Below are 23983 nucleotides of genomic sequence, written 5' to 3' on the forward strand. Positions count from 1 at the left end.
AAGTGTGAGGGAAAGAGGGAGGGATAGATAGAGTAGTAGAGAGAGGGGTGAGAAAGAGGGGCGTGAAGTGAAGAGAGGGGGAGGGGAGGGAGTAAGTAGAGAGAGAAGGGGTGAAAGAGTGGGGACAGAGGGTGTGAGGGGGAGTGTGGGTAGAGGGGGAGTGAGGGTGAGGGAGAAGGGGAGAGAGGGGAAGAGGGGGGAGTGAGGGGAGAATGAGTAGGGGAAAGGGGGAAAGAGATGGGGAGGGAGACTGGAAGGTGGGGGAGAGTGAGGAGAGGATGTGAGGGGGAGAGGGAGGGTGAGGGGGGAAGTAGGGAGAGAAGCAGTGAAAGAGTGGAGAGAGAGGGTGTGAGGGGGAGTGTGGGTAGAGGGGGAGTGAGCAGAGGGGAGGGAGAGTGAGGGTGGGGAGAGGGGGAGGGGGGGAATGAGTGGGGGAAAGGAGAAAGAGATGCAGGATGACGGGGAGGGAGGGGGACAGTGGGCAGAGGATATAAGGGGAGAGGGGAAGGGGAGAGGGGAGAGAGGGGAGGGGAGAGGGGGAGAGGGAAGGGGAAGGTGGGAGAGGGAAGGGGAAGGTGGGAGGGGGGAGAGGGAGAGAGGTACAGGAGAGAGTGGGAGGGAGGGGGAGAGAGGGGTGAGGGGGAACTAGGGAGAGAAGCAGTGAAAGAGTGGGGAGAGAAGGTGTAAGGTGTGAGGGGTAGTGTGGGTAGAGGGGGAGTGAGGAGAGGGGAGGGAGGTTGAGGGTGGGGAGAGGGGGAGAGAGGGGGAGGGGTGGGGAGGGGATAGGGTGAGAAAGAGGATTGAGAGTGGGGAGAATGGGTGAAAGGGGTGAGAAAGGGGTGAGAGAGAGGGAGGGGAGGGGGAGAGGGAGTGAAAGCAAGCAGGAGAAAGTGATAGCAAGAGAGAGAGAGGGAGTAAGAGAGATGAGCGAGAAAGAGAAAGGGGGGAATGTGGGAGAGAGAAAAAGAGAGACCGAGTAAAAAAGCAACATACATCAAAGTTGCTGATGCCGGCCCAAAACGTCGACTGTACCTCTTCCTGGAGATGCTGCCTGGCCTGCTGCCTTCACCAGCAACTTTAATGTGTGTTGCTTGAATTTCCACGATCTGCAGAATTCCTCGTGTTTACCGAGTAAGAAAGACTGGGAGAGAAAGTGAATGTGAGAGTTGGAGAGTGAGAAAGAGAGAGAGAAAGAGAGTTAGTGAGAACATGGCTGAGATCAATGTTAGACTGTTAGGTGTCAGTGAAATTTCTGTTGGGAGTACATTTGAGTAATCTTTTACTCTGTTTAAAACACTTATATTGCTGTGAACAGAACGTGATGAAAAGAGGCTAGAATAAAATTTTCAGAAGCTGTGTTACTTCAGAAACTATAAATGTGACATCTGTGAGTGGATTAAACTTTTCCTTTGTCATGAATCATAATTCTGTGGAAATTAACTTTGTTTAACTTGTAAATGTTGCCAAAGTCACCTAAAAGCATGATTGTATGGTTAACCTCTGATAGAGGACTGTATTTGGGGATTCATCTTCGAACCCGGATGAGTATGCTGCAGTTGTTACCGACTTCATTAAATCCTGTGTGGATGAGTGTGTGCCTGCAAAGACTTGCTGTATATTCCCAAACCAAAGTTGTGGATGAACCAGGAGGTACGTCATCTAGCTGAAGGCTAGATTTGAGGCATTCAAGTCTGGAAACCCAGGCTTGTACCAGAAAACGAGGTATGATTTGTGGACGGCTATTTCAAGTGCGAAAAGACAATTTTGAATGAGGTTGGAGGTGACATCAGATGTACAACTCTGCAAGGCATTACTTCCTGCAAAGCGAAACCCAATAGCACAAATGGCAGTAATGCTTCACTACCAGATGAACTCATCGCCTTCTATGCCCACTTTGAAAGGGAGAATATAACTACAGCTGTGAAGATCCCTGCTGCACCCAGTGACCCTGTGGTCCCCGTCTCAGAGGCCGATGTTAGGCTGTCTTTAAAGAAGGTGATCCCTCACAAGGCAGAAGGTGCCGATGGAGTACCTGGTAAGGCTCTGAAAACCTGTGCCAACCAACTGGCAGGAGTATTCAAGGACATTTTCAACCTCTCACTGCTACGTGTGGAAGTTCCCACTTGCTTCAAAAAGGCAACAATTATACCAATGCCTAAGAAGAATGATGTGAGCTGCCTTAATGATTATCGCCCGGTAGCACTCACATCGACAGTGATGAAATGCTTTGTGAGGTTGTCATGACTAGACTGAACTCCTGCCTCAGCAAGGACCTGGACCCATTGCAATTTGACTATCGCCACAATAGGTCAACGGCAGACACAATCTCAATGGCTCTTCACACGGCTTTGGACCACCTGAACAACACAAACATCTACGTCACAATACTGTTCATCGACTATAGTTCAGCATTTAATACCATCATTCCCACAATCCTGACTGAGAAGTTACAGAACCTGGGCCTCTGTACCTCCCTCTGCAACTGGATCCTCGACTTCCTAACTGGAAGACCACAGTCTGTGCGGATTGGTGATAACATCTCCTCCTCACTGACGATCAACACTGATGCATCTCAGGGGTGTATGCTTAGCCCACTGCTCTACTCTCTCTATATACCCATGACTATGTGATTAGGCATAGCTCAAATACCATCCATAAATTTGCTGACGATACAAACATTGTTGGTGGAATCTCAGGTGGTGATGAGAGGGCGTACAGGAGTGAGATATGCCAACTAGCAGAGTGGTGCTGCAGCAACAACCTGGCACTCAACGTCAGTAAGATGAAAGAGCTGACTGTGGACTTCAGGAAGGGTAACACAAAGGTTCACATACCATTCCTCATAGAGGGATCAGAAGTGGAGAGAGTGAGCAGTTTTAGGTTCCTGGGTGTCAAGATCTCTGAGGATCTAACCTGGTCCCAACATATCGATGTAGTTATAAAGAACTCAAGCCAGCGACTATACTTCATTAGGAGTTTGAAGAGATTTGGTATGTCAACAAATACACTCAAAAACTTCTATAGATGTACCATGGAGAGCATTCTGACAGGCTGCATCACTGTCTGGTATGGTGGGGGGGGCTACTGCACAGGACCGAAAGAAGCTGCAGAGGGTTGTAAATCTAGTCAGCTCCATCTTGGGTACTAGCCTACAAAGTACCCAGGATATCTTCAAGGAGCGGTATCTCAGAAAAGCAGTGTCCATTATTAAGGACCTCCAGCACCCAGGACATGCCCTTTTCTCATTGTTACCATCAGGCAGGAGGTACAGAAGCCTGAAGACACACACTCAGCAATTCAGGAACAGCTTCTTCCCCTCCGCCATCTGTTTCCTAAATGCACAATGAACCCGTGAAAACTACTTACTTTTAAAATATCTATTTTTTTGGCATTATTTTTAATCTATTCCATATACATATACAATAATTGATTTATTTATTATGTTATTTTTATTTTTTTCTTCTATATTATGTATTGAATTGAACTGCTGCTGCTAAGTTAACAAACCACAACACATGCTGGTGATAATAAACATGATTCTGAGTCTGAGAGTCTTTGAATTATTTTAGATCCTGTATTAGGCAGGATTTCTGATGAGTTTTCTCCTTCCCTTCATTGATAATTGATGTGTTTTAATTAATAACATTATAAACTGAATTAACATGGGAAATTAACATTGTTATCAGTTTTGGGCCCTTTATCTAAGAAAGCATGTGGAGAGGATCCAGAGGAGGCTAATGAAATGATCCCAGGAATGAAAGGGTTGAAAATGTGATGGGCCTGTACTTGTCTGGAGTTTAGAAGGATGAGGAGAGGAAATCATTGAAACCTATCAAATATTGAAATATTGATAGAGTGGGTGTGGAAAGGATGTTTATTATAGTGGGGGAGTCCAGGACCAGAGAGCACACTTTCAGAATAGAAGGTCACCTCTTTAGAACAGAGTGTGACGAGAATACACATAGATTAAGATGTTAGCTGGCCTGGGCTGGCACCAGTGGGATCAGCAGTTGGTCTGCCACCGGTCTTCAGGAGAAAAAGAGATAAGGAAAACAATGGAGCAGCATTTGGAGATGTTAATGAAGGGACGGGAGAGAGTAATGGAAGGAGAGCTGTCAAGATCGGCTCCCCCTTTGAACCCTGAACTGTTTGAAGTGATGGACAGACGATACCCCAGCAGGGGGATAAAAAGGGACAGGTTCGCGAAGGCAAGACACACGACACCCCGAGGTAACGAGACCCTGGAAGCGGTGAGTCTCCCACAAGTCGGTGGGAAGTTTTGGACGGCTGATCGCGGGATCAAGCCATAGCCGTACAGGGTGGAAAGGCACGATCGGCGGGAACCTGGTGTGTGTCCACCCTTGCCTGGGTGCCAGGTTCACCGCAGAGAAACAATCGTATCTGGAAACGGAGGGGTCACGGTCAGTGACCTCAGATGACATCACAAAGGGCTCGCACGAAAGCTGACTGCGAAGAATATCGAAGGTCTGTGTGTGGAAGCCGTTTGAATATTCATTCGTTTTGCTCTCTCTCTCCTTCCCCCCCCCCCCGTCCACCGCCACGGCAGTGATTACTGCGAACTGAACTGAACTAAATTGAACTGAACTTTGCGTCACTTTGAAACTGGTCATTTACCCCTAGACAACGATAGAGCTTGATTGATCCTGTTATCTTAATTCTGTGTACGTGAGTTTATCATTGCTGAACTGTTGTATTTATTATCCTTTTGCTTAGAGTACTGTGTTGCTTGTTTCTTTAATAAAACTTTCTTAGTTCTAGTAATCCAGACTCCAACTGAGTGATCCATTTCTGCTGGTTTGGCAACCCAGTTACGGGGTATGTAACAAGAGAAAGAGGAGGTGAATCTGAATTCATGTCACAGACGACTGTGGAGGCAAGTCATTTGATATATTTAAAGTGGAGGATGGTAGGTTCTTGATTAGTAAGGTGTCAAAGGTTACAGGGAGAAGGGAAGAGAGAGGGTTTGAGAGGGAAAATACATCAGCCATAATTAAATGGTGGAGCAGGTTTGAAGGGCCGAGTGGCCTAATTCTGCTCCTGTATCTTATGGGAAGAAATAAGGCTGTGAATTCCACAGTGGCCAAGCACAGTTCTAGCTAACAATTCAAATTAAGAGAGAATCTCTGATTTCATGTACAATTTTCCCACATAGTGCAAATTGGGAATTTTTGATTTGGAACTTTTGTGGCAATTAGGAATAATATTTTCCTCAGCAAGACTGCTTTCAACTGGTCCTGATGTTGTTCATGCCCCTTGACACTCCAGCTGATATTTTGGTACTTAGAATTTGTGTGAATTTCAAAAGTGTTATTTAAGAAAGGTAAAAGCTTAAGAAGTTAAAGATATTTCCAAGCAGTTACAGCTCTCACTAGAATTTGCCTACACACTCCCTCTGCTGGAAAAGACTGAACATGAATAGGTACTGAAGACATTGGGATATCCTGTAAGTGAGAACAACCTAGACCTACAACTGCTGAAATCTAAGAAGGTCAAGCCCTTTAGATGGAGGGAAGAACCTCCATCAGCAGGTTTCTCAGCAAGTCACACACCACCACCCTGACTTGAAAATAATTGCCGTTACATTATTGCTGCTGGGTCTAAGCCCTGGAATTGGGCGCCACAGTAACACAGCAGCTAGCGTGACACTGTTACACGTCGGAGCGGCTGAGTTCAGAGTTCAGTTCTAATGTCATCTGTAAGGAGTCTGTATGTCCTCCCTGGGGAATGTGTGCGTTTCCTCCCACAGCCCAAAGATGTACCAGTAGGTTATTTGGTTATTGTAAATTGACCTGTTATTGTGCAAGGGTTAAACCAGGGCTTGCTAGGCGCATTGCTTGAAGGGCCAGAAGAGCCTATTTCATGCTGTGTCACAATAAATTCCAATTAGTCACATTCTACACCTCTTTCCCCATCTGAATTTTTATGGAGGGACAGATTCATTCCCATGAGTGCTATACCCCAGTGTTATGCAGTGACAGTCATTTCCACCAGCCTGCACCCCAGCATTATACTGTGACTGACCTGTCCCCATTGGCGCTGTACCCCAGTGTTATACAGTGACAGACCCATCCCCACCTGTACTGTACCCTGGTGTTATACAGTGACAGACCATCCCCACCAGTACTGTACCCCATTATTACACAGAGACAGACCCATCCTCACTGGTACTGTATCCTGGTGTTATACAGTGAGAGACACATTCCCATTGGCACTGTACCCTGGTGTTATACAGTAACAGACATGTCCCCACTAGTATTGTACCCCCGTGTTGTATGGAGATAGATACACCCCCCGTACTGTACCCAGTGTTGTATGGAGATAGATACACCCCCTGGTACTGTACCCCAGTGTTATACAGTGACTGACCTGTCCCAACCAGTAATACATCCCAGCGTTATTCAGTGAAAGATCCATCCCCACCTGTATTGTACCCCAGTGATATACAGTGACTGACCGTTCCTCATTGGTACTGTACCCCGTTGTTATACATTGACAGACCTTTCCTCTTCTAGTACTCTAACCCAGTGTTATATAGTGACGGACCCATCCCCACCGGTACTGTATCCCAGTGTTATTCAGTGAAAGATCCATCCCCACCTATACTGTATCCCAGTGATATCCAGTGACAGACCAGTCCCAACCAGTAACGTATCCCAGTGTTATTCAGAGTGTAACACTGTGGGAAAGGTTTCACTGTTAACGTAATGGTCTTTCTGTTTGGGTTATGGTTAGAGATAACAGGTGCTTTGGAATGTGAGCTGTCCAATGATGGGAGTGTGCTTTCACGTTGTGTGCCTGACACCGGTGTGAGCTGGGGTTTGGTTCGGCAGGAGACAAAGGGAGAAGATGCCGGAGAGAAGAGGTTGTAGGACTCGACCTGGAGCGGAGCCATGATTCGATGAAGCTCAGGGAAATCGATGGAGGATCGGTAATGGAGAAACTGTAAGCTCCAACTTGTGTACATTAGACTGTTCCATTAAAAGAGGGAGGAGAAGATGGCGGCACGACGCAGCGCGTGCAGCTGTTCCGAATTGATATCGATATGTGTAACTAGGGGCCGTGCATCAATTCAGATTTGATGGGGGACAGTCGTGAAGCGCAGAGGAACATCTGGAGAAACTTCTGAAATGCCTGCTTCGCTGCCGCTGCTACTGTGCTATCGAGAATCTCTGGAGACGAAGGCCCCAAATCCTCGGCTTTGCACTTCACCTGTTGCTGGTGCTGGGGTCGAAACGCTTGGCAGAGATGGTGCTTGGTGCATCGGTGTCGGAGAGCTGGTTGGAGGCCCGGAGTTTTTCGGACGGACTTGGGAGTCGGATTGTGGCCGGATGCTTCCAGGATGCTGCATTGGTAAGTTTGCAGCGCTGGAGGTTTACCATCTGCGTGAGATGATGGGACTTTCGAGAGACTTTGAGATTTTTACTGTGCCATGGTCTGTTCTTATCAAATTACGGTATTGCTTTGCACTGTTGTAACTATATGTTATAATTATGTGGTTTTTCTTAGTTTTTAAGTCGGTTTGTCATGTGTTTTCGTGATATCATTCTGGAAAAACATATTTATCATTTCTTAATGCATGCATTACTAAATGACAATAAAAGGGGAATAAAATGACAATAAAATGTCTTCATAATTATAATAATTATATCATAAAATGCATCCTTTTCTTTTTTTTTGCTTTCCTTTACTAACCCTTTACTCAGATTAAGAATTATTAAACTGAATCATTTAATTGTATGCGGTCTACTGCCTGTTATTTCGTGGTACTGATTTGTAACAGGGTAACACATCACGCAGCATCCACACAAACGGGGTTTTCAGGGTGGAGTCGCACCTCAATCTCACACGTTTGGCAGGACCAGAGTTTGCCTTCCCTAGATTTATGCAGCTGACGGAACCAGAGTATTTCAATTGTGGGGGCTCATCCGGGATCGATTTCATTGGATGCTATCTGAATGCCCTGAGCATTGATCCAGTGGAATGTGTTTAAGCCTGTGTTAAACTATTGTCCGGTAAAGTGATTACAATATGTGGTTATGGATGCTGCTAGGATTGAGCTGTGGTGTGAATCCACAGGTTTACTGGTAACAAATGCGTGCGTGTTGAGTGGGGTAGACATTCGTATCCCTGAAGAATTGTTAATTTGAATTTTGAGTACTGTTAAAGCTGAAGGAAAAGTTATGACTGTGGGGCGGAGATTGATAAAATGGCGGGCAAAGACTTTGTTTTAGTCCAGACTAGCGCTGATGTAACGGCAGTGGAACTGCCTGGTACTATTGGGGCTCAGGAGAAGTGGGGGGGCCGTGGACTGTCCATACTTTCTGGGGAGAGGAGGAGAGTGTAGGTGAGCAGGCTGAATCGCAAGCCGAGTCTCCCATAGCTGGGGGTGGAGACTTCAAAGACAGGGTGCTCTCGTTTCTGCGGAACAAGGGGAAGAAGTGGTCTGATTTAGAATGTCTAATGAGTCCCCCAGTGTGGAGTGAGAATTCTGAGTTGGTAGCGGCCCTTACCTCCCTGGTGAATAAATGGAAAAATGTTCAGGTTCAAAGTCCTAGTTATCGTACAACGAAGCCTAAAGGGGAAGAGGAATGTGAGACAGGTGGGACAGACCTCTCAGTTGCTAGATGACTGGCAGTGTGCTGATGATGTAAAAAGAGAGCGATTGGTTGAAATTTTAAGTGGGTGGGCTGCTGACATACTGAGAACCCTAAAGGCACAGAACCCCCTTGCCACTTCTGCGGCAAACATGCAGGCACTAGAAAAGGTGTTTGCTGTGATGGGAAGCCCAATGGAGCTCATGACGGGGATTCAGAACATGTGTCAGGAGAAGGGACAGCAGCTTTATGCCTGCATCGTTTGACTAGAGAGGCAGCTAAATTGCTTGCGGCGCAGGGGCGTCATTCAGGCGGCTGAGGTGGATCAGTTAAGAACGGACCAGATAGCGAAAGGCACCCAGTCCCAGAACTTGATCGCTTGGGGTCTCTGACCGTCTCATAAGATGTGCCCCCCTCCCTCGTTTGTTGAGCTGATCTGAGAAGTACAAGAGGAGGAGAATGTGTCAGAAGTGTGGGAAGCCTCCGTCAGCAGGGTACAGTCCTCGGTGGTGGTCCCCTGCGTTGAAGTGACTATGGATAGCCCACCCCGGAGAGTGGTAGAGGACATTGAGGCAGAGTTGAGAACTGAGATAACCTGGTTGTTATCAGCGTGCGTGCCCCCAGCCCCCCCACCATCCCCGTATGATGGAGTTGACAGGAAGGCAGACCCTCTAAGAGGATGGACTATGCAGAGGGCTGCTAGCAGTCAGGGTCCTGCGAGAAGGAGGGCGGGTGGTATTGTCTGTTACAACAGTGGTGCAGAGGGACACTTCAGGCAGGAGTGTGAATGACGAGAAACCCCTTGGAGAGTGAGCTCCCAAGTACCTAAGCAGAGAGAAATGCAGGGAAAACTTAAAAGAGACTCACTTTACACCGCACGCTGTCGGAGCAGTGCTGCCAGGATAATCAAGGACACGACCCACCCAGCCAACACACATTTCGACCCTCTTCCCTCCGGGAGAAGGTTCAGGAGCTTGAAGACTTGTACGGCCAGATTTGGGAGCAGCTTCTTTCCAACTGTGATAAGACTGCTGAATGGATCCTGACCCAGATGTGGGCCGTACCCTCCAAATATCCGGACCTGCCTCGGTTTTTTTGCATTACCTTACTTCTATTTTCTATTTATGATTTATAATTTTAAATTTTGATATTTATTAATTTTAACTATTTTTAATATTTAATATTTGTAATCCAGGGAGTGTGAAGCGCAGAATCAAATATCGCTATGATGATTGTACGTTCTAGTACCAATTGTTTGGTGACAATAAAGTATAAAGTATAAAGTTAGGGTCGGCCTGGTGCCTTGGGGGACCAGCTAAATTGCTTGTCGGCCTGGTGCCTTGGGGGACATTCCCAGCAATATATCAAATAACACTCAAGAGCAAAAAACCCTATTCCTGAAGGCTTAGTGGGGCCAAGGATTGCTACAGCTAAAGGCCTATTAATGCTAGAGCCATACTTGACACAGGCTCGCATGTCACTTTGCTGTACCATAGAAACTTAGAAAACCTACAGCACAATATAGGCCCTTGCTGTGCCGAACATGTACTTACTTTAAAAATGACCTCAGCTTACCCACAGCCCTCAATTTTTCTAAGCACTATGTACCTATCCAGGAGTCCCTTAAAAGACTCTTATCGTATACGTCTCCACCACCGTCACCGGCAGCCCATTCCATGCACTCACCACTCTGCGTTAAAAACTTATCACTGACATCTCCTCTGTACCTGCATCCAAGCACCTTAAAACTATGCTCCCTCGTGTTAGCCATTTCAGCCCTGGGAAAAGGCCTCTGATTATCCACACAATCAATGTCTCTCATCATCTTATACACCTCTATTAGGTCACTTCTCATCCTCCATCGCTCCAAGGAGAAAAGCCGAGTTCACTCAACCTATTCTCATAAGGCATGTTCCCCAATTCAGGCACCATCCTTGTAAATCTCCTCTGCACTCTTTCTATAGTTTCCACATCCTTCCTGCAGTGAGGTGACCAGAACTGAGCACAGTACTCCAAGTGGGGTCTGACCAGGGTCCTATATAGCTGTAACATTACTTCTTGGCTCATAAACTCAGTCCCACGGTTGATGAAGGCCAATGCACCGTATGCCTTCTTAACCACAGAGTCAACCTGTGCAGCAGCTTTGAGTGTCCAATGGACTCGGACCCCAAGATCCCTCTGATCCTCCACACTGCCAAGAGTCTTACCATTAATAATATATTCTGCCATCATATTTGACCTACCAAAATGAACCACCTCACACTTATCTGGGTTGAACTCCACCTGCCACTTCTCAGCCCAGTTTTGCATCCTATCGATGTCCCTCTGTAACCTCTAACAGCCCTCCACACTATCCACAACCTTTGTGTCATCAGCAAATTAACTAACCCATCCCTCCACTTCCTCATCCAGGTCATTTATAAAAATTACAAAGAGAAGGGGTCCCAAAACTGATTCCTGAGGCACACCACTGGTCACCGACCTCCTTGCAGAATATGAGCCGTCTACAAACACTTTTTGCCTTCTGTGGGCAAGCCAATTCGGGATCCACAAAGCAAGGTCCCCTTGCATCCCATGCCTCCTTACTTTCTCAAATAGTCCTTGCATGGGGTAATTTATCAAATTCCTTGCTGAAATCCATATACACTACATCTACTGCTCTACCTTCATCAATGTGTTTAGTCACGTCCTCAAAATATTCAATCAGGTTCGTAAGGCACAACCTGCCTTTGACAAATCCATGCTGACTATTCCTAATCATACTATGCCTCTTCAAATGTTCATAAATCCTGCCCCTCAGGATCTTCTCCATCAACTTACCAACCACTGAAGTAAGATTCGCTGATGTATAATTTCCTGGGCTACCTCTACTCCTTTTCTTGAATAAGGGAATAACACCTGCAACCCTCCAATCCTCTGGAACCTCTCCCGTCCCCAATGATGATGCTAAGATCACTGCTAGAGGCTGAGCAATCTTCTCTGTCACCTCCCACAGTAGTCTGGGGTACATCTCATCCAGTCCTGGTGACTTATCCAACTTGATACTTTCCAAAAGCTCCAGCATATCCTCTTTCTTAATGACTATATGCTCAAGCTTTTTAGACTGCTGTAAGTCATCCATATAATCGCTTAGGTCCTTTTCCATAATGAATATTGAAGCAAAGTACCTCAGCTATCTCCTCCGGTTCCATACACACTTTTCCACTGTCACATTTAATTGGTTCTATTCTCTCATGTCTTATCCTCTTGCTTTTTACATACTTGGGGTTTTCCTTAATCCTGCTCACCAAGGCCTTCTCATGGCCACTTCTGGCTCTCCTAATTTCATTCTTAAGCTCCTTCCTGCTAGTCTTATAATTTTCTAGATGTCTATCATTGTCTAGTTTTTTTTTAACCTTTTGTAAGCTTTTCTTTCCTTCTTGACTAGATCTTCAACAGCTTTTGTACACCGTGGTTCCTGCACCCTACCATCCCTTCCCTGTCTCATTGGAATGTACCTATGTAGAACGTCACACAAATATCCCCTGAACATTTGCCACATTTCTGCCGTACATTTCCCTGACAACATCTGCTCTCAGTTTATGCTTCCAAATTCCTGCCTGATAGCTTCATATTTCCCTTTACTCCAATTAAACACTTGCCTAATTTATCTGTTCCTATCCCTCTCCAATGCTATGGTAAAGTGTTCATTTTACAACCGGTATCTGACGTATTTACCATTGACGCCATTCAGTGCATGAGAGATCTGGGGTCTTAGTGTGGGTGATTATCCATACGATGGTTATTTGTCAGTGAAGCTGGAGTTTTCAGAGGCAGCTGTGGGAGTGGCTGAGGACCTTGGTACATTAGTGCTGGTTTCCGGACCCCATTGGGAGGGGCAGAATTTCATTTCTTGTGGGGACAAATACTCCTATATCGAGGAGGCTAATGGGAGCCTGCATGGAGGGAGCTTTCTGAAGACATTGTCCAGTGTTTTGAGCTGCTTTCGAGGAAGTGCATGGCCGCACAGGACTAGATAATGAATTTAGACAAGGGACTGTGTTGTTCACCCAGTCAAAGGCAATCATGTTATGGCCTGTGGAAGTAGCAAAGTGATGGAAAACCTTAAGTTTCCTGGAATACCTGAGGGCGAAGGCCTCTTGGTGAATGATATGGAAGACCACGAAGAAGAGTCCGGCATGCCTGCTGGGGTACTAGTGAGGCCTGAACAGCAGAAGTCCTCGGTTGTACAGGTGAACATGATGGCAGTGATTATCAGGAACACTACAAAGAGGGAGGCCACCATCAACCGTGGGATTGAGTTTAAGAGCTGAGAGGTAACGTTACAGCTATATAGGACCATGGTCAGACCTCACTTGGAGTACTGTGCTCAGTTCTGGTCACCTCGCTACAGGAAGAATGTGGAAACTATAGAAAGGGTGCAAGGAGATTTACAAGGGTGTTGCCTGGATTGGGGAGCATGTCTTATGAGAATAGGTTGAGTGAACTAGGCCTTTTCTCCTTGGAGCGGCGGAGGATGAGAGGTGACCTGATGGAGGTGTATAAGATGATGAGAGGCATTGTTCGTGTGGATAGTCAGAGGCTTTATCCCAGGGCTGAAATGGCTAACACGAGAGGGTACAGTTTTAAGGTGCTTGGAAGTAGGTACAGAGAAGATGTCAGGGGTAAATTTTTTCATGCAGAGAATGCGTGGAATGGGCTGCTGGTGATGGTGGTGGAGGTGGATATGATAGGGTCTTTTAAGAGACTCCTGGATAGGTACATGGAGCTTAGAAAAATAGAGGATATGGGTACCTCTAGGTAATTTCTAAAGTAAGTACATGTTTGGCACATTGTGTGCTGCGTTCACCAGCAATTTCTATGTCGGTTGCTTGAAATTCCAGCATCTACAGATTTCCTCGTGTTTGTGGGCCGAAGGGCCTGTATTGTGCTTTAGGTTTTCTATGTTCTAAGGATCAGAGGGCATCCACGGTGGCCAAAGTGTTATGGGAAAAGTATTTCATTTATTATAGCCTCCCCAGGCGGATATCAGTGATCAGGGTCGGAATTTTGAGAGTAGGCTCACACATGAGTTACTAAGCATACTTGGATTCGAGAAGTAGAGGACTATGCCATATCACCCATATGGCGATCACAAGCCCAAGGGGTTTAATTGGACCTTGCTAGACATGCTTGGAACCTTGGAAATCTGCAAGAAGAACAAGGGGAGTCAACATCTTGGGCATCTGGTCCACTGCTACAACTGTACACGAAATGAAGCTACCAGGTATTTGCCATATTATCTGTTGTTTGGTCGTAAGGTGAGGTTGCCCATTGACCTTTGTTTTGGGACTGACAAGGAAGTCCTACCACCGAAGACTTATCTGAAGTATGTGTCTCATATGAGAAGGGAGCTGAAAAAGGCTTATGAATTAGCTGAGGCTGTGGCTGCCAAGCAGAATTAAGGAAATAAGAGGAGGTTTGATCAAAAGCTTAGGTTCTCCCAACTCATGCTGGAGACCGAGTCCTCACAAGGAATTTAGGGCTACCTAGAAAGCATAAGTTGGCTGACTGCTGGGCAGCTGAGCTGTATGTGATGGAGAGTCAGATGCCAAACATACCAGTCTTCTGGGTGAAACTAGAGGATGGGAATGGGCCTGTCAAGAGTCTCCATTGGAACTACCTTCTGCCTCTGGGACAAGAGGTGCGGGTTGACCCATAGCCCGATCTGGAGCCTACACCGAGTAAGAGGACTCTGCGGTGACCAACAGGAGGAGAGATTAGACTGGCCCCTGCCCCTGAATGGGATATGGACTCGGAGGATGAGGAAGTGGGGGTGTGGTATATGCTGCCTTTTGCTAACTCCCTGCTGAGTGATGAAGTAGCTCCCAACCTTTCTCATACCATCAGGTGAAATCCAGGTGGGAGGGGGTGTGGACTATCTGCGGACAGACTGGGTTTCAGCAGGACCAGGAAAGGGATAAAGTGGGGCTCAGTCAAGTAGCAGAGAGGTCCGAGTTGCAGGAGGGTACAAGTGATAGACTGGGGAAGGCCTCGCCATGTAGATCTGAAGTATCCCAAGGAGAGTCTGAACCTGAAGTAGTAGATGATGGGGTAAGGAGGTCTCAAAGAATCAGGAGACCACTAGATAGGCTGGCTTATGTTGCACTGGGGGAACAGAGTGTGGCACCTATCACCTTGGTGAGCAATACCACTGCCACTTACACCTGGGTTGGACTTTGTACCTTGTACAAAGGGGTGGCAAATTATCTCAATGTCATGAGGACATGACTAATTTTGGTGGGGCAGAGGGTAACAACCTGGGAAAGGTTTCACTGCTAACATAATGGTCTTTCTGTAGAAGAAGCAGTGTTTGGGTTATGGTTAGAGATAATGGGTGTTTTGGAATGTGAACCATCCAATGAAGGGAGTGTGTTTTCGTGTTGTCTGCATGTGTGAGCTGGGTCTTTTATTGGCAGGGGATGAAGGGAGAAGATGCCGGAGAGAAGAGGTCGAAGGACTCGACCCGGAGTGGAGCTATGAAAGCCCGGGGAGATCGAAGGAGGATCGGCGGAGAGGAAACCATGAGCTCCAACTTGTGCACATGAGACTGTTTCACTAAAATGGGCCCTTTTCTTATTTTTTGCTTTTTCTTCACTAACCCTTTAGTCAAATTAGGAATTACTAAGCTAAATTGTTTAATTGTACGTAGTGTACGGTCTGTTATTTCGTGGTACTGATTTGTAACAGGGTAACACATCATGCAGCATCCACACAAACAGGGGGTTTCGGGGTGGACTCGCATCTCAATCTCACATGTTTGTCGGGGCTGGAGATTGCCTTCCCTAGGCTTACGTAGCTGACGGAACCGGAGTGTTTCCAGGGAACGATCCATCCCCACCTGTACTGTACCCCAGTGATATACAGTGACAGACCCATCCCAACCAGTAATACATCCCAGTGTTATTCAGTGAAAGATCCATCCCCACCTGTACTGTACCCCAGTGATATACAGTGACAGACCCGTCCCAACCAGTAATATAGCTTACAATATCTGATCCCTGAACACTACCAGTCCAGGAACCTCCTTCTCACTCTGGACATCAGCTGCATCTCTCTACTGCATGATTCTGCCCTTGAAACTCACCTGCTCAAATACCCACACGCTCACCTTCAGAGAATCCAGCAGGTCTTCAACAAGGATGAGCCGGCGGAGGTGGTTGACAGTGCTGGTCAGGTAAGACACCAATGTTTCTGAAGATTTCCGTAACTGCTCCTGGGTGAAGCTGATGTCCAAATCAAGGTAACTCCTGTGCAGAGGGAGGGGTGTGCAGAAACGTGAGAGGGTGGTGAGGCAGTGTGAGGCAGTAGAAGTGTGGTGGAGTGGAATGGATTAGAGATAGGATGAAAGAGAGGGAAAATGGGGAGAAGGGAAGTGGAGGGATGGGATAGAGAGCCAGGTAGGGAGAGATGGGGAGAGAAAGGGAAAGAAAAGGCAAAGAGTGATAGAATTAGAGAGAGGAAGGGAAAGGGAGAGACAAAGGGAAAACAGTGGTGAAGGGGAAAGACAGAAGATCTAAGAGAGAGAAACAGAGAGAATGGTTAAAGATAGAAACATGTGAGTAGGGAAAAGATGAGGAAAAAAGCAAGTGAGACAAAGACAGAGAGAGAAAAGTATGTAGAGAATGAAGGTGAGAGCAGGGGAAAAGATGAGGGATAGTGAAAAACACAGAAGGAGAGAGAGACAGTTAAGGGGGAGGAGAGGAGGCATATGTAGGTGTGGAGAGAGTGGTGAGGCAAGGTGAAGCTGAGAGATGGAGAGGTCCAGGTGAGTGAGAAGAGCAGCCACTTGCATAGGACACTGGGGGGGTGGGGGTGGAATCAGATGTATCTGGAGAACAATAGGAGCCAAACTCCTAGGAGTAGGAAACCAAAGACCCTTAAATCCAAACTAACTGCCAGTGCTGGGACCCAGCCCTGTTAGCTTCCCTGATCTAAGGTGAATGTCTTGTAAAATATTACAAATACCAGAAAAAATATGACTACTTGAACAACAAACTAGTTTGACCATTAATTATACTGGTCTGACAGGTGGCATTCAGATCAGTTTCATTCCACTTCTGAGAAGGGTTTCGTTCTGTAGTTTTAAGCTGGGTTTGATGAAACAAATCTCGTTCCAAGTCTGTGGTAAATCAAGCACGGATAGACCTGACACCGAAAAATGACTGGGAAGGTGCAAGAAATCCATATCCTTATCCCTGGATGGGGGTAGTCAAGAACAAGGGCCACGATCTGATCATCGGAGATTTGCTCCCTGGGGTTTGAGTCCAAAAACCTAGATGTCACTGGTTGGGCCAATTGTTGCAGTCTATTCCAAACTCCACCCCACCCCCTCCTACACCAGGAGGTTATGAGGATCTTGACAGGAGTTTTCTAATCTGGTGTTACTGACAGACAACAACAACCATGCACTTTACATCAGTAAAACCAATGAATTCAGGATGGAAAGTTGAGGGAACCCACACCAGTCCTCTTCGAGAGATCGGCAGTGGAAAAGGTGAGCAGTTCAACTGCCTGGATGACATCATCTCTGAAGATCTATCATGGGGCCAACATATTGCTGCAATTACAAAGAAGGCACGACAACAGCTACATTTCATGAGGAGCTTGAGGAGACTTGGAATATCATCAAAGACAATCGCAAATTTCAGCAGATATACTGTGAAGAGCATTCTAACTGGCTACTTCACTGTCTGCAATGGAGGAGCCACTGCACAGGATCAGGAGAAGTTACAGAAAGTTGTAAATTCAGCAGCTCCATCATGGGCACTAGACTCCCCAGCACTGAGACCATACCTTCAAAAGGTGATACCTCAAAAAGGCAGCATCCATCATTAAGGACATCCATCACCCAGCGTGTGCCCTTCTCTCATTGCTACTGTAACACCCAGGGAAAAGCTTCACAGCTTCACTATTGGTTTTTCTGTAGCGGCAGTGTTTGGGTTATGGCTACAAATATTGGGGGCTTTGGAATGTGAGCCATCCAATGAAGGGAGTGGTTTTTCTTGTTGTGTGTCTGAGAACGTGGTGATCTGGGTCTTTTGTTCGGCGAGAGATGAAGAGAGAAGACACCAGAAAGGAGAGGTCGTAGACAGCAGGACGGAGTGGACTTGGTGTGGGGCCGGGAGTCGATGAAGCCCAGTGGAAATCGATGGAGGACCAACGGAAGGGAAACCGTGAGCTCCAACTTGTGCACATTAGACTGTTTCATTAAAATGGGCCCTTTTCTTTTTGTTTTTCTTTACTAACCCTTTAATCAAATTAAGAATCATAAAGCTAAATCATTTAATTGCATATGGTGTATTGTCTGTTATTTTGTGGTAGTGATTTGTAACAGGGGAACCGATCACACAGCATCCACACAAACAAGAGGTTTTGCACCTCAGATTTCACACGTTTGGCAGGGTTAGAGACGGTCTTCCCTAGACTAACGCCTTCGTCCAAACCAGTGATGGTTACACTACCATCAAGGAAGAGTGACAAACACTCAACATTGGATAAACAGCTTCTCCTCCACCATCAGATTTCTGAATGGACAATGAACCCATGGACACAATCTCACTATTATTCCCCTCTCTTTCAAGACTGTAAGACATCGGAGCAGAATTAGGCCATGTGGCTCATCAAGTCTTCTCCACCATTAAATCTTGGCTGATCCTTTTTTCCCTCCTCAGCCCCACTTCACAGCCTTCTCCCCATAACATTTGTTGCCGTGTCATCAAGAACCTATCAATCTCAACGACCTGGCTTCCACAGCTGCCTGTGGTAACAAATTCCACAAATTCACCACTCTCTGGCTAAAGAAAATGAGATCCCCCCCCCCCCCATCTTTCTAAATTCCAGCGAGTACAGACCCAGAGCCATCAAATGTTCCTCATATAACCCTTTCATTCCTGGAATCATCCTTGTGAACCACCTCTGGACCCTTTCCAACACCAGCACATCCTTCCCTAGATGAGGAGCCCAAAACTATTCACAATGCTCAAGGTGTGTCATGGTCCGGTCTGTGAAGTCTGCATTCCGGTTCACGGTCCGGTCCGTTGATCTGTATTCCAGGTTTTCCATTGTTCTGTTAGGTGCTCTAATTAAGGCACATGATTCTCGTTTGGACAGACATATAAATACCTTCGGAGACCAGGGCTTGGCTGCTGGATTGTTCCTGTTCAAATCCCTTTTCTGCCCTGTCCTCCTGAAGCCTTATCCTGCAACCAGTGTCTGAAGCCTTGCCTTGCCTGTAACCCTTGCCTGCAACCTTTGCCTGCACTGCTGTCAAGTTCAACTGCTGAAGCAAGATAAGGAACTGCCTATTGTTGTTTTGAACTGTCTCTGTGTCCATGCCTTTACTAGGTAGGTCTGACTGTTTGCCGTTACCTTGTGTTGGGAACTGTCTCTGTGTCCTCGCCTTCGCTAAGTAGGTCTGGCTGTTTGCTGCTACCTTGAGTGGAGAACTGTCTCTCTGTGTTCTGTGTATGAGTCCTGGCCCTACGTCCTGCTCCCTAGTAGTGGTCCTGACTCTGTGTAGAGCCCTGGCCCCAAGTCCTATTCCCAAGGAGGGGTCCTGGCTCTGTGTTCCATGTTCCAGTCTTCCTGTCCTCTCAAGACCAAGGCTCTGTGTTCCTGTCCTCCCGTGACCAAAGTTCTGTGTTCCTGTCTCCCAAGACCAAAGCTCTGTGTTCTTGACCTTGTGCCTTGCCCAGCCCAGGAGTACCTCATCTAGTCAAAGCTACGTCCAAGTACCTCGTCTAGTCGAAGCTACGACTTCATGTTCTGGGTCCTTGTCCAGTCTCTGGCTCAGAGTCCAAGCCCAGGCTCCTCGTTCCCAGTTCCATGTCTTGGTTCCGCTATCCTAGTCAAGTCCTTGCCCGGGCCCTGAATCCTTGACTCGTCCAGGGCCTGTGTCATGTCCAGCGTCCTTTCTTCCTCACTTCCTTTGCTTTCTTGAAAAAACCTAGTCCTGTTCCTAGTAACTTCAGTGTCTGTGTCTTGCATTTGGGTCTGCTCCCAGCACCCCATTGTGACAAGGTGAGGCCTCACCAGTGCCTTATAAAGCTTCAGCATCACATCCCTGCTCTTGTATTCTAGACCTCTTGAAATGAATGCGAACAATGTGTTTGCCTTCCTCACCACTGACTCAACCTGCAAGTTAACCTTTAGGGTGTTCTACACAATGACTCCCAAGTCCCTCTGCATCTCTGATTTCTGGATCTTCTGCCCATTTAGAAAGTAGTCTGCACATTTACTTCTACTACCAAAGTGCATGACTGTGTATTTTTCAACATTGTATTTCATTTACCACTTTCTTGCTCATCCTCTTAATCTAAGTCCTTCTGCATCCTACTCACTTCTTCAATACTACCTGCCCCTCCACCAATCTTTGTATCATGTGCAAAAGTGGCAACAAAACCATCTATTCCATCATCCAAATCACTGATATACAATATAAAAAGCAGTCCCAACAATGACCCCTGCAGTACACCACTAGTCACTAGCAGCCAAACAGAAGAGGATCCTTTTATTCCCATGCTGTCTCCTACCAATCAGCCAGTGCTCTAACCATGCCAGTAACTTTCCTGTAATAATACCATGGGCTCTTAAATTGGAAAGCAGCCTCATGTGTGGCACCTTGTCAAAGGCCTTCTGAAAATCCAAATACATAACATCCACTGCAGCCCCTTTATCTATCCTACATGTAATCTCCTCAAGGAATTCCAACAGGTTTGTCAGGCAAGATTTTCCTTAAGGAAACCATACTGACTTTGTCCTTCCTCTCGTATCCCCTTTTGCCTATCACCTGTCCAGCTCTCGGCTCTATCCCTCCCCCTCCTGTCTTCTCCTATCATTTTGGATCTCCCCCTCCCCCTCCAACTTTCAAATCCCTTACTCACTCTTCCTTCAGTTAGTCCTGACGAAGGGTCTCGGCCTGAAACATCGACTGCACCTCTTCCTATAGATGCTGCTTGGCCTGCTGCGTTCACCAGCAACTTTGATGTATGTTGCGTGACTTTGTCCTTTCTTGTCCTGTGTCACCAAGTACTCCGTAACCTATAATTTCCTTCCTACTTTTCTCCTTTCTTAAACAGTGGAGTGGCATTTGCAATTTTCCAGTCCTCTGGCACCATGCCAGAGTCCAATGATTTTTTTTTTTGAAAGATCATTACTAATGCCTCTGTAATCTCTACTGCTACCTCTTTCAGAACCCTAGGGCGCAGTTAATCTAGTCTGGGTGATTTATGTACTTTTAGGTCTTTCATCATTTTAAGCACCTTCTCCCTTGTAATAGTAACTGCACTCACTTCTCTTCCCTCACACCCTTCAACACCTGGCACTGCTAGTGTCTTCCACAGTGAAGACTGATGCAAAATACTTATTTAGTTCATCTGCTATCTCCTTGTTATTTCTCTGGCCTTTTTGCACTACTTGATTATATACATTTATTGTAATTTACAGTTTTAAAAAATTATTCTGTATTGCTACGTACTGTGGCCACAAAACAACAAATTCTGTGACATTTATGACATGAAGTTTGTTGTTTGGCAGCAGCTTTACATTGCAATGCATAATAATAAAAGCTGCAAATTAAACTGCAATATAAAAAAGAAAACTAAATTAAATAAGTCGTGCTAAAAGAGAGGGGAAAAATGTTCATTATCCATTCAGAAATCTGATGGCAGAGGGGAAAAAGCTGTTCCTGAAATGTCTTCAAACTCCTGTACCTTCTTCCTGATGGCTCTTTTGAAGGTGTTCCCGATGTTGGAAAAGCTAGTGCCCATGATGGAGCTGGCTGAGTTTACAACTTTCTGCAGTTTTTTCTGATCCCATGCAGTGGCCCCTCCCTACCAGACAGTGATGCAGCCAGTAACTCAAGCACTAGGTTCCGATCAACCAGCTGTTGAATCTGGTTAGGGGATGAGGACAGAGTAGCAATGGTCTAACTGAACTTCGGAGGAGTTGAGTGGATATCACAAAGTCCTGGGGATGGTACTCACTGGAATGGATGGATCTCCTGTGTTTTGTAGATTAGGTGTAAGACAGATGTGTAGAGTCGCAGACAGATGGTGACGGAGAGCACGGAGAGGGCCAGGTATGCCAGCACACTGATGCTGCTGAACTGGGTGAGGGAGAAGAGTGTGAGGATAATGGCACCGAATAGGGTGCCTGTCTTCTTCACGTCCTCCCAGTACAGAAGATCAATTACTGCAAGGTAAAAATAAGAGAGAAAAACATCAGTAAAAATCCACCACTAAATCAACATTCCACACAAACTGAAGCATTAACTCTACTTCTCTTTCTATAACTGCTGTCTGACCTGCTGAGTGTTTCTAACATTCTCTGTTTATACTCCACATCTTTCTTATTCCTACATCAGTCAAAGTCATAGCAACTCTATTATCTAATATGTGTATTATCTATACGTAAAGGCGGGAGGAGAAGATGGCGGTGCTACGCAGCTCACAGCAGCCACTCCGGCGGTGATGTCTGTTATCTGTCAAGTAGGGTGCCGTGCACAATCCTGATTTGATGGAGACAGACGTGAGAGCACGGAGGAACATCTGGTGAAACCTCTGAAATGCCTGCTTCACTGCCGCTGCTGTGTGGTCCAGAATCTCCGGGGGGGGAAGGCCCCGAGTCCTCGGCTTTGCTTGCTGTTCGGCGGCCAGGGCAGGGTCAAAGTGCTCGGCAGAGGATGGTGCTTGGTTCTCGGTGTCGAAGGGCTGGTTGGAGGCTCAAAGTTTTCGGATGGACTCAGAGTCCGCTGTGGTCGGGTGCTTCCAATGGTGCTGCATTGGCAAGTTTGCGGTGCTTGGAGGTTCATGGCAGGGCGAGTTTCTCCCTTCTACTGTCTGCGTGAGATGATGGGGCTATCGGGACTTTGAAACTTTTTTTTTGTACCATGCCCATGGTCTGCTCTTTATCAAATTACGGTATTGCTTTGCACTGTTGTAACTATATGTTACAATTATGTGGTTTTGTCAGTTTTAGTCTTGGTTTGTCTTGTGTTTCTTGTGATATCATTCTGGAGGAACATTGTATCATTTTTCAATGCATGCATTTCTAAATGACAATAAACGAGGACTGAGTGTCCTCATAATCTAATATGTATATGGCACCATACACTCACTGTCCACTTTATTAGGTACACCTGCTTGTTCATTCAAATATCTAATCAGCCAATCATAAAAACATGCAGACATGGTCAAGAGGTTCAGTTGTTGTACAGACCAAACATCAGAATGGGGAAGAAATATGATCTAAATTACTTTGACTGTGGAATGATTGTTGGTATCAGACAGGGTGGTTTGAGTATCTCAGAAACTGCCAATCTCCTGGAATTTTCACAGTCTCTAGAGTTTCTAGAGAATGGTTTGAAAAAACAAAAATCATTCGGTGAGTGGCAGCTCTGCAAATATGTATCTCTGCAAGGCTGTAACTCAAAATGCAAGCTGGCTTTTTCCATTGAGGCTGGATGAAACTAGAATGAGACGTTATAGGTTATGAGTGAAAAGTGAAGTACTGAAGGAGAACTTCACTCAGCAGGTGGTGCGAGTATGCAATGAGCTGTCAGTGGAAGTGGTATTGTCGCGTTCAATTTCAACATTTGAGAGAGGTATGGATGAATGAGTGGTATGAAGGGCTATGGTCCAGGTAGGTTGATGGGATTAGGTAGAATAACATTTCAGCACGGACTAGATAGGTTGAAGGGCCTGCTTCTGCACTGCAGTGCTCATTCTTTCAGCTCTGGATTCCATCTCAACAAAGAGATCATAGCCACAAAACCAAACCACCACAGCAGCAGAACCATTTCCAGCTAATGGTAGATGGAGCAACCTCCACTGTAATTCCCTCAAGCTGTCCTCAAAGATTTGAGATCCACTGGTGTCAATCAGGATTTTGGGCTCAGGAGGAGGTCTGTGAATCCTATCCACAGAGATGGTGGAATCTGTGGACCCCAGTAAGGACTCTGTGGCTATCTGACCCCAAGTGAGAAGGGAGGGACCCAATCCTTAGAAAAGTGCAAACTATCAGCTGGGGAAGTCACTTCATCCCTTCAGACCGCTCTGCTATTCCATAAGTTCACGGTATTGCAATCTGTTTATTATTACCAAAATACAGTGAAAAGCTTCTGTTTACATGCGATACATGAGCATATTGAGATAGTAAGAAGGAGAACTGAATATGGAACAAAATGTTACAGAAAAAGGGATACAAACAAAAATGCAAGGGCCACGATGAAGTAGATTGGGAGATTAAGGGTCCAGCTTTTAGCAATGAGAAGTCCCTTTGAGTACCTGATAACAGTGGGATAGAGCTGCCTTTGAGCGGCTGATCTA

General features: G+C 46.2%; 1 protein-coding gene across 2 annotated transcripts in view; it reads right to left on the minus strand.

The window, feature by feature from the left end:
• LOC134352869 (reticulon-2-like) overlaps positions 1 to 23983 on the minus strand; it is a 269961-nt gene that overhangs the window by 145142 nt on the left and 100836 nt on the right. Inside the window, exons 6-7 of one of the 2 annotated variants that reach the window (XM_063060408.1) lie at positions 21641 to 21848; positions 15742 to 15904 (exon numbers count right to left, since the gene is read on the minus strand). In XM_063060408.1, the coding sequence (XP_062916478.1) occupies positions 15742 to 15904; positions 21641 to 21848 (371 nt within the window). The remainder of the gene's footprint in view (positions 1 to 15741; positions 15905 to 21640; positions 21849 to 23983) is intronic. The other variant, XM_063060409.1, reaches the window with a different exon arrangement.

This window comes from Mobula hypostoma, chromosome 10 (assembly GCF_963921235.1).
Source record: "Mobula hypostoma chromosome 10, sMobHyp1.1, whole genome shotgun sequence".
NCBI lineage: Eukaryota > Metazoa > Chordata > Chondrichthyes > Myliobatiformes > Myliobatidae > Mobula > Mobula hypostoma.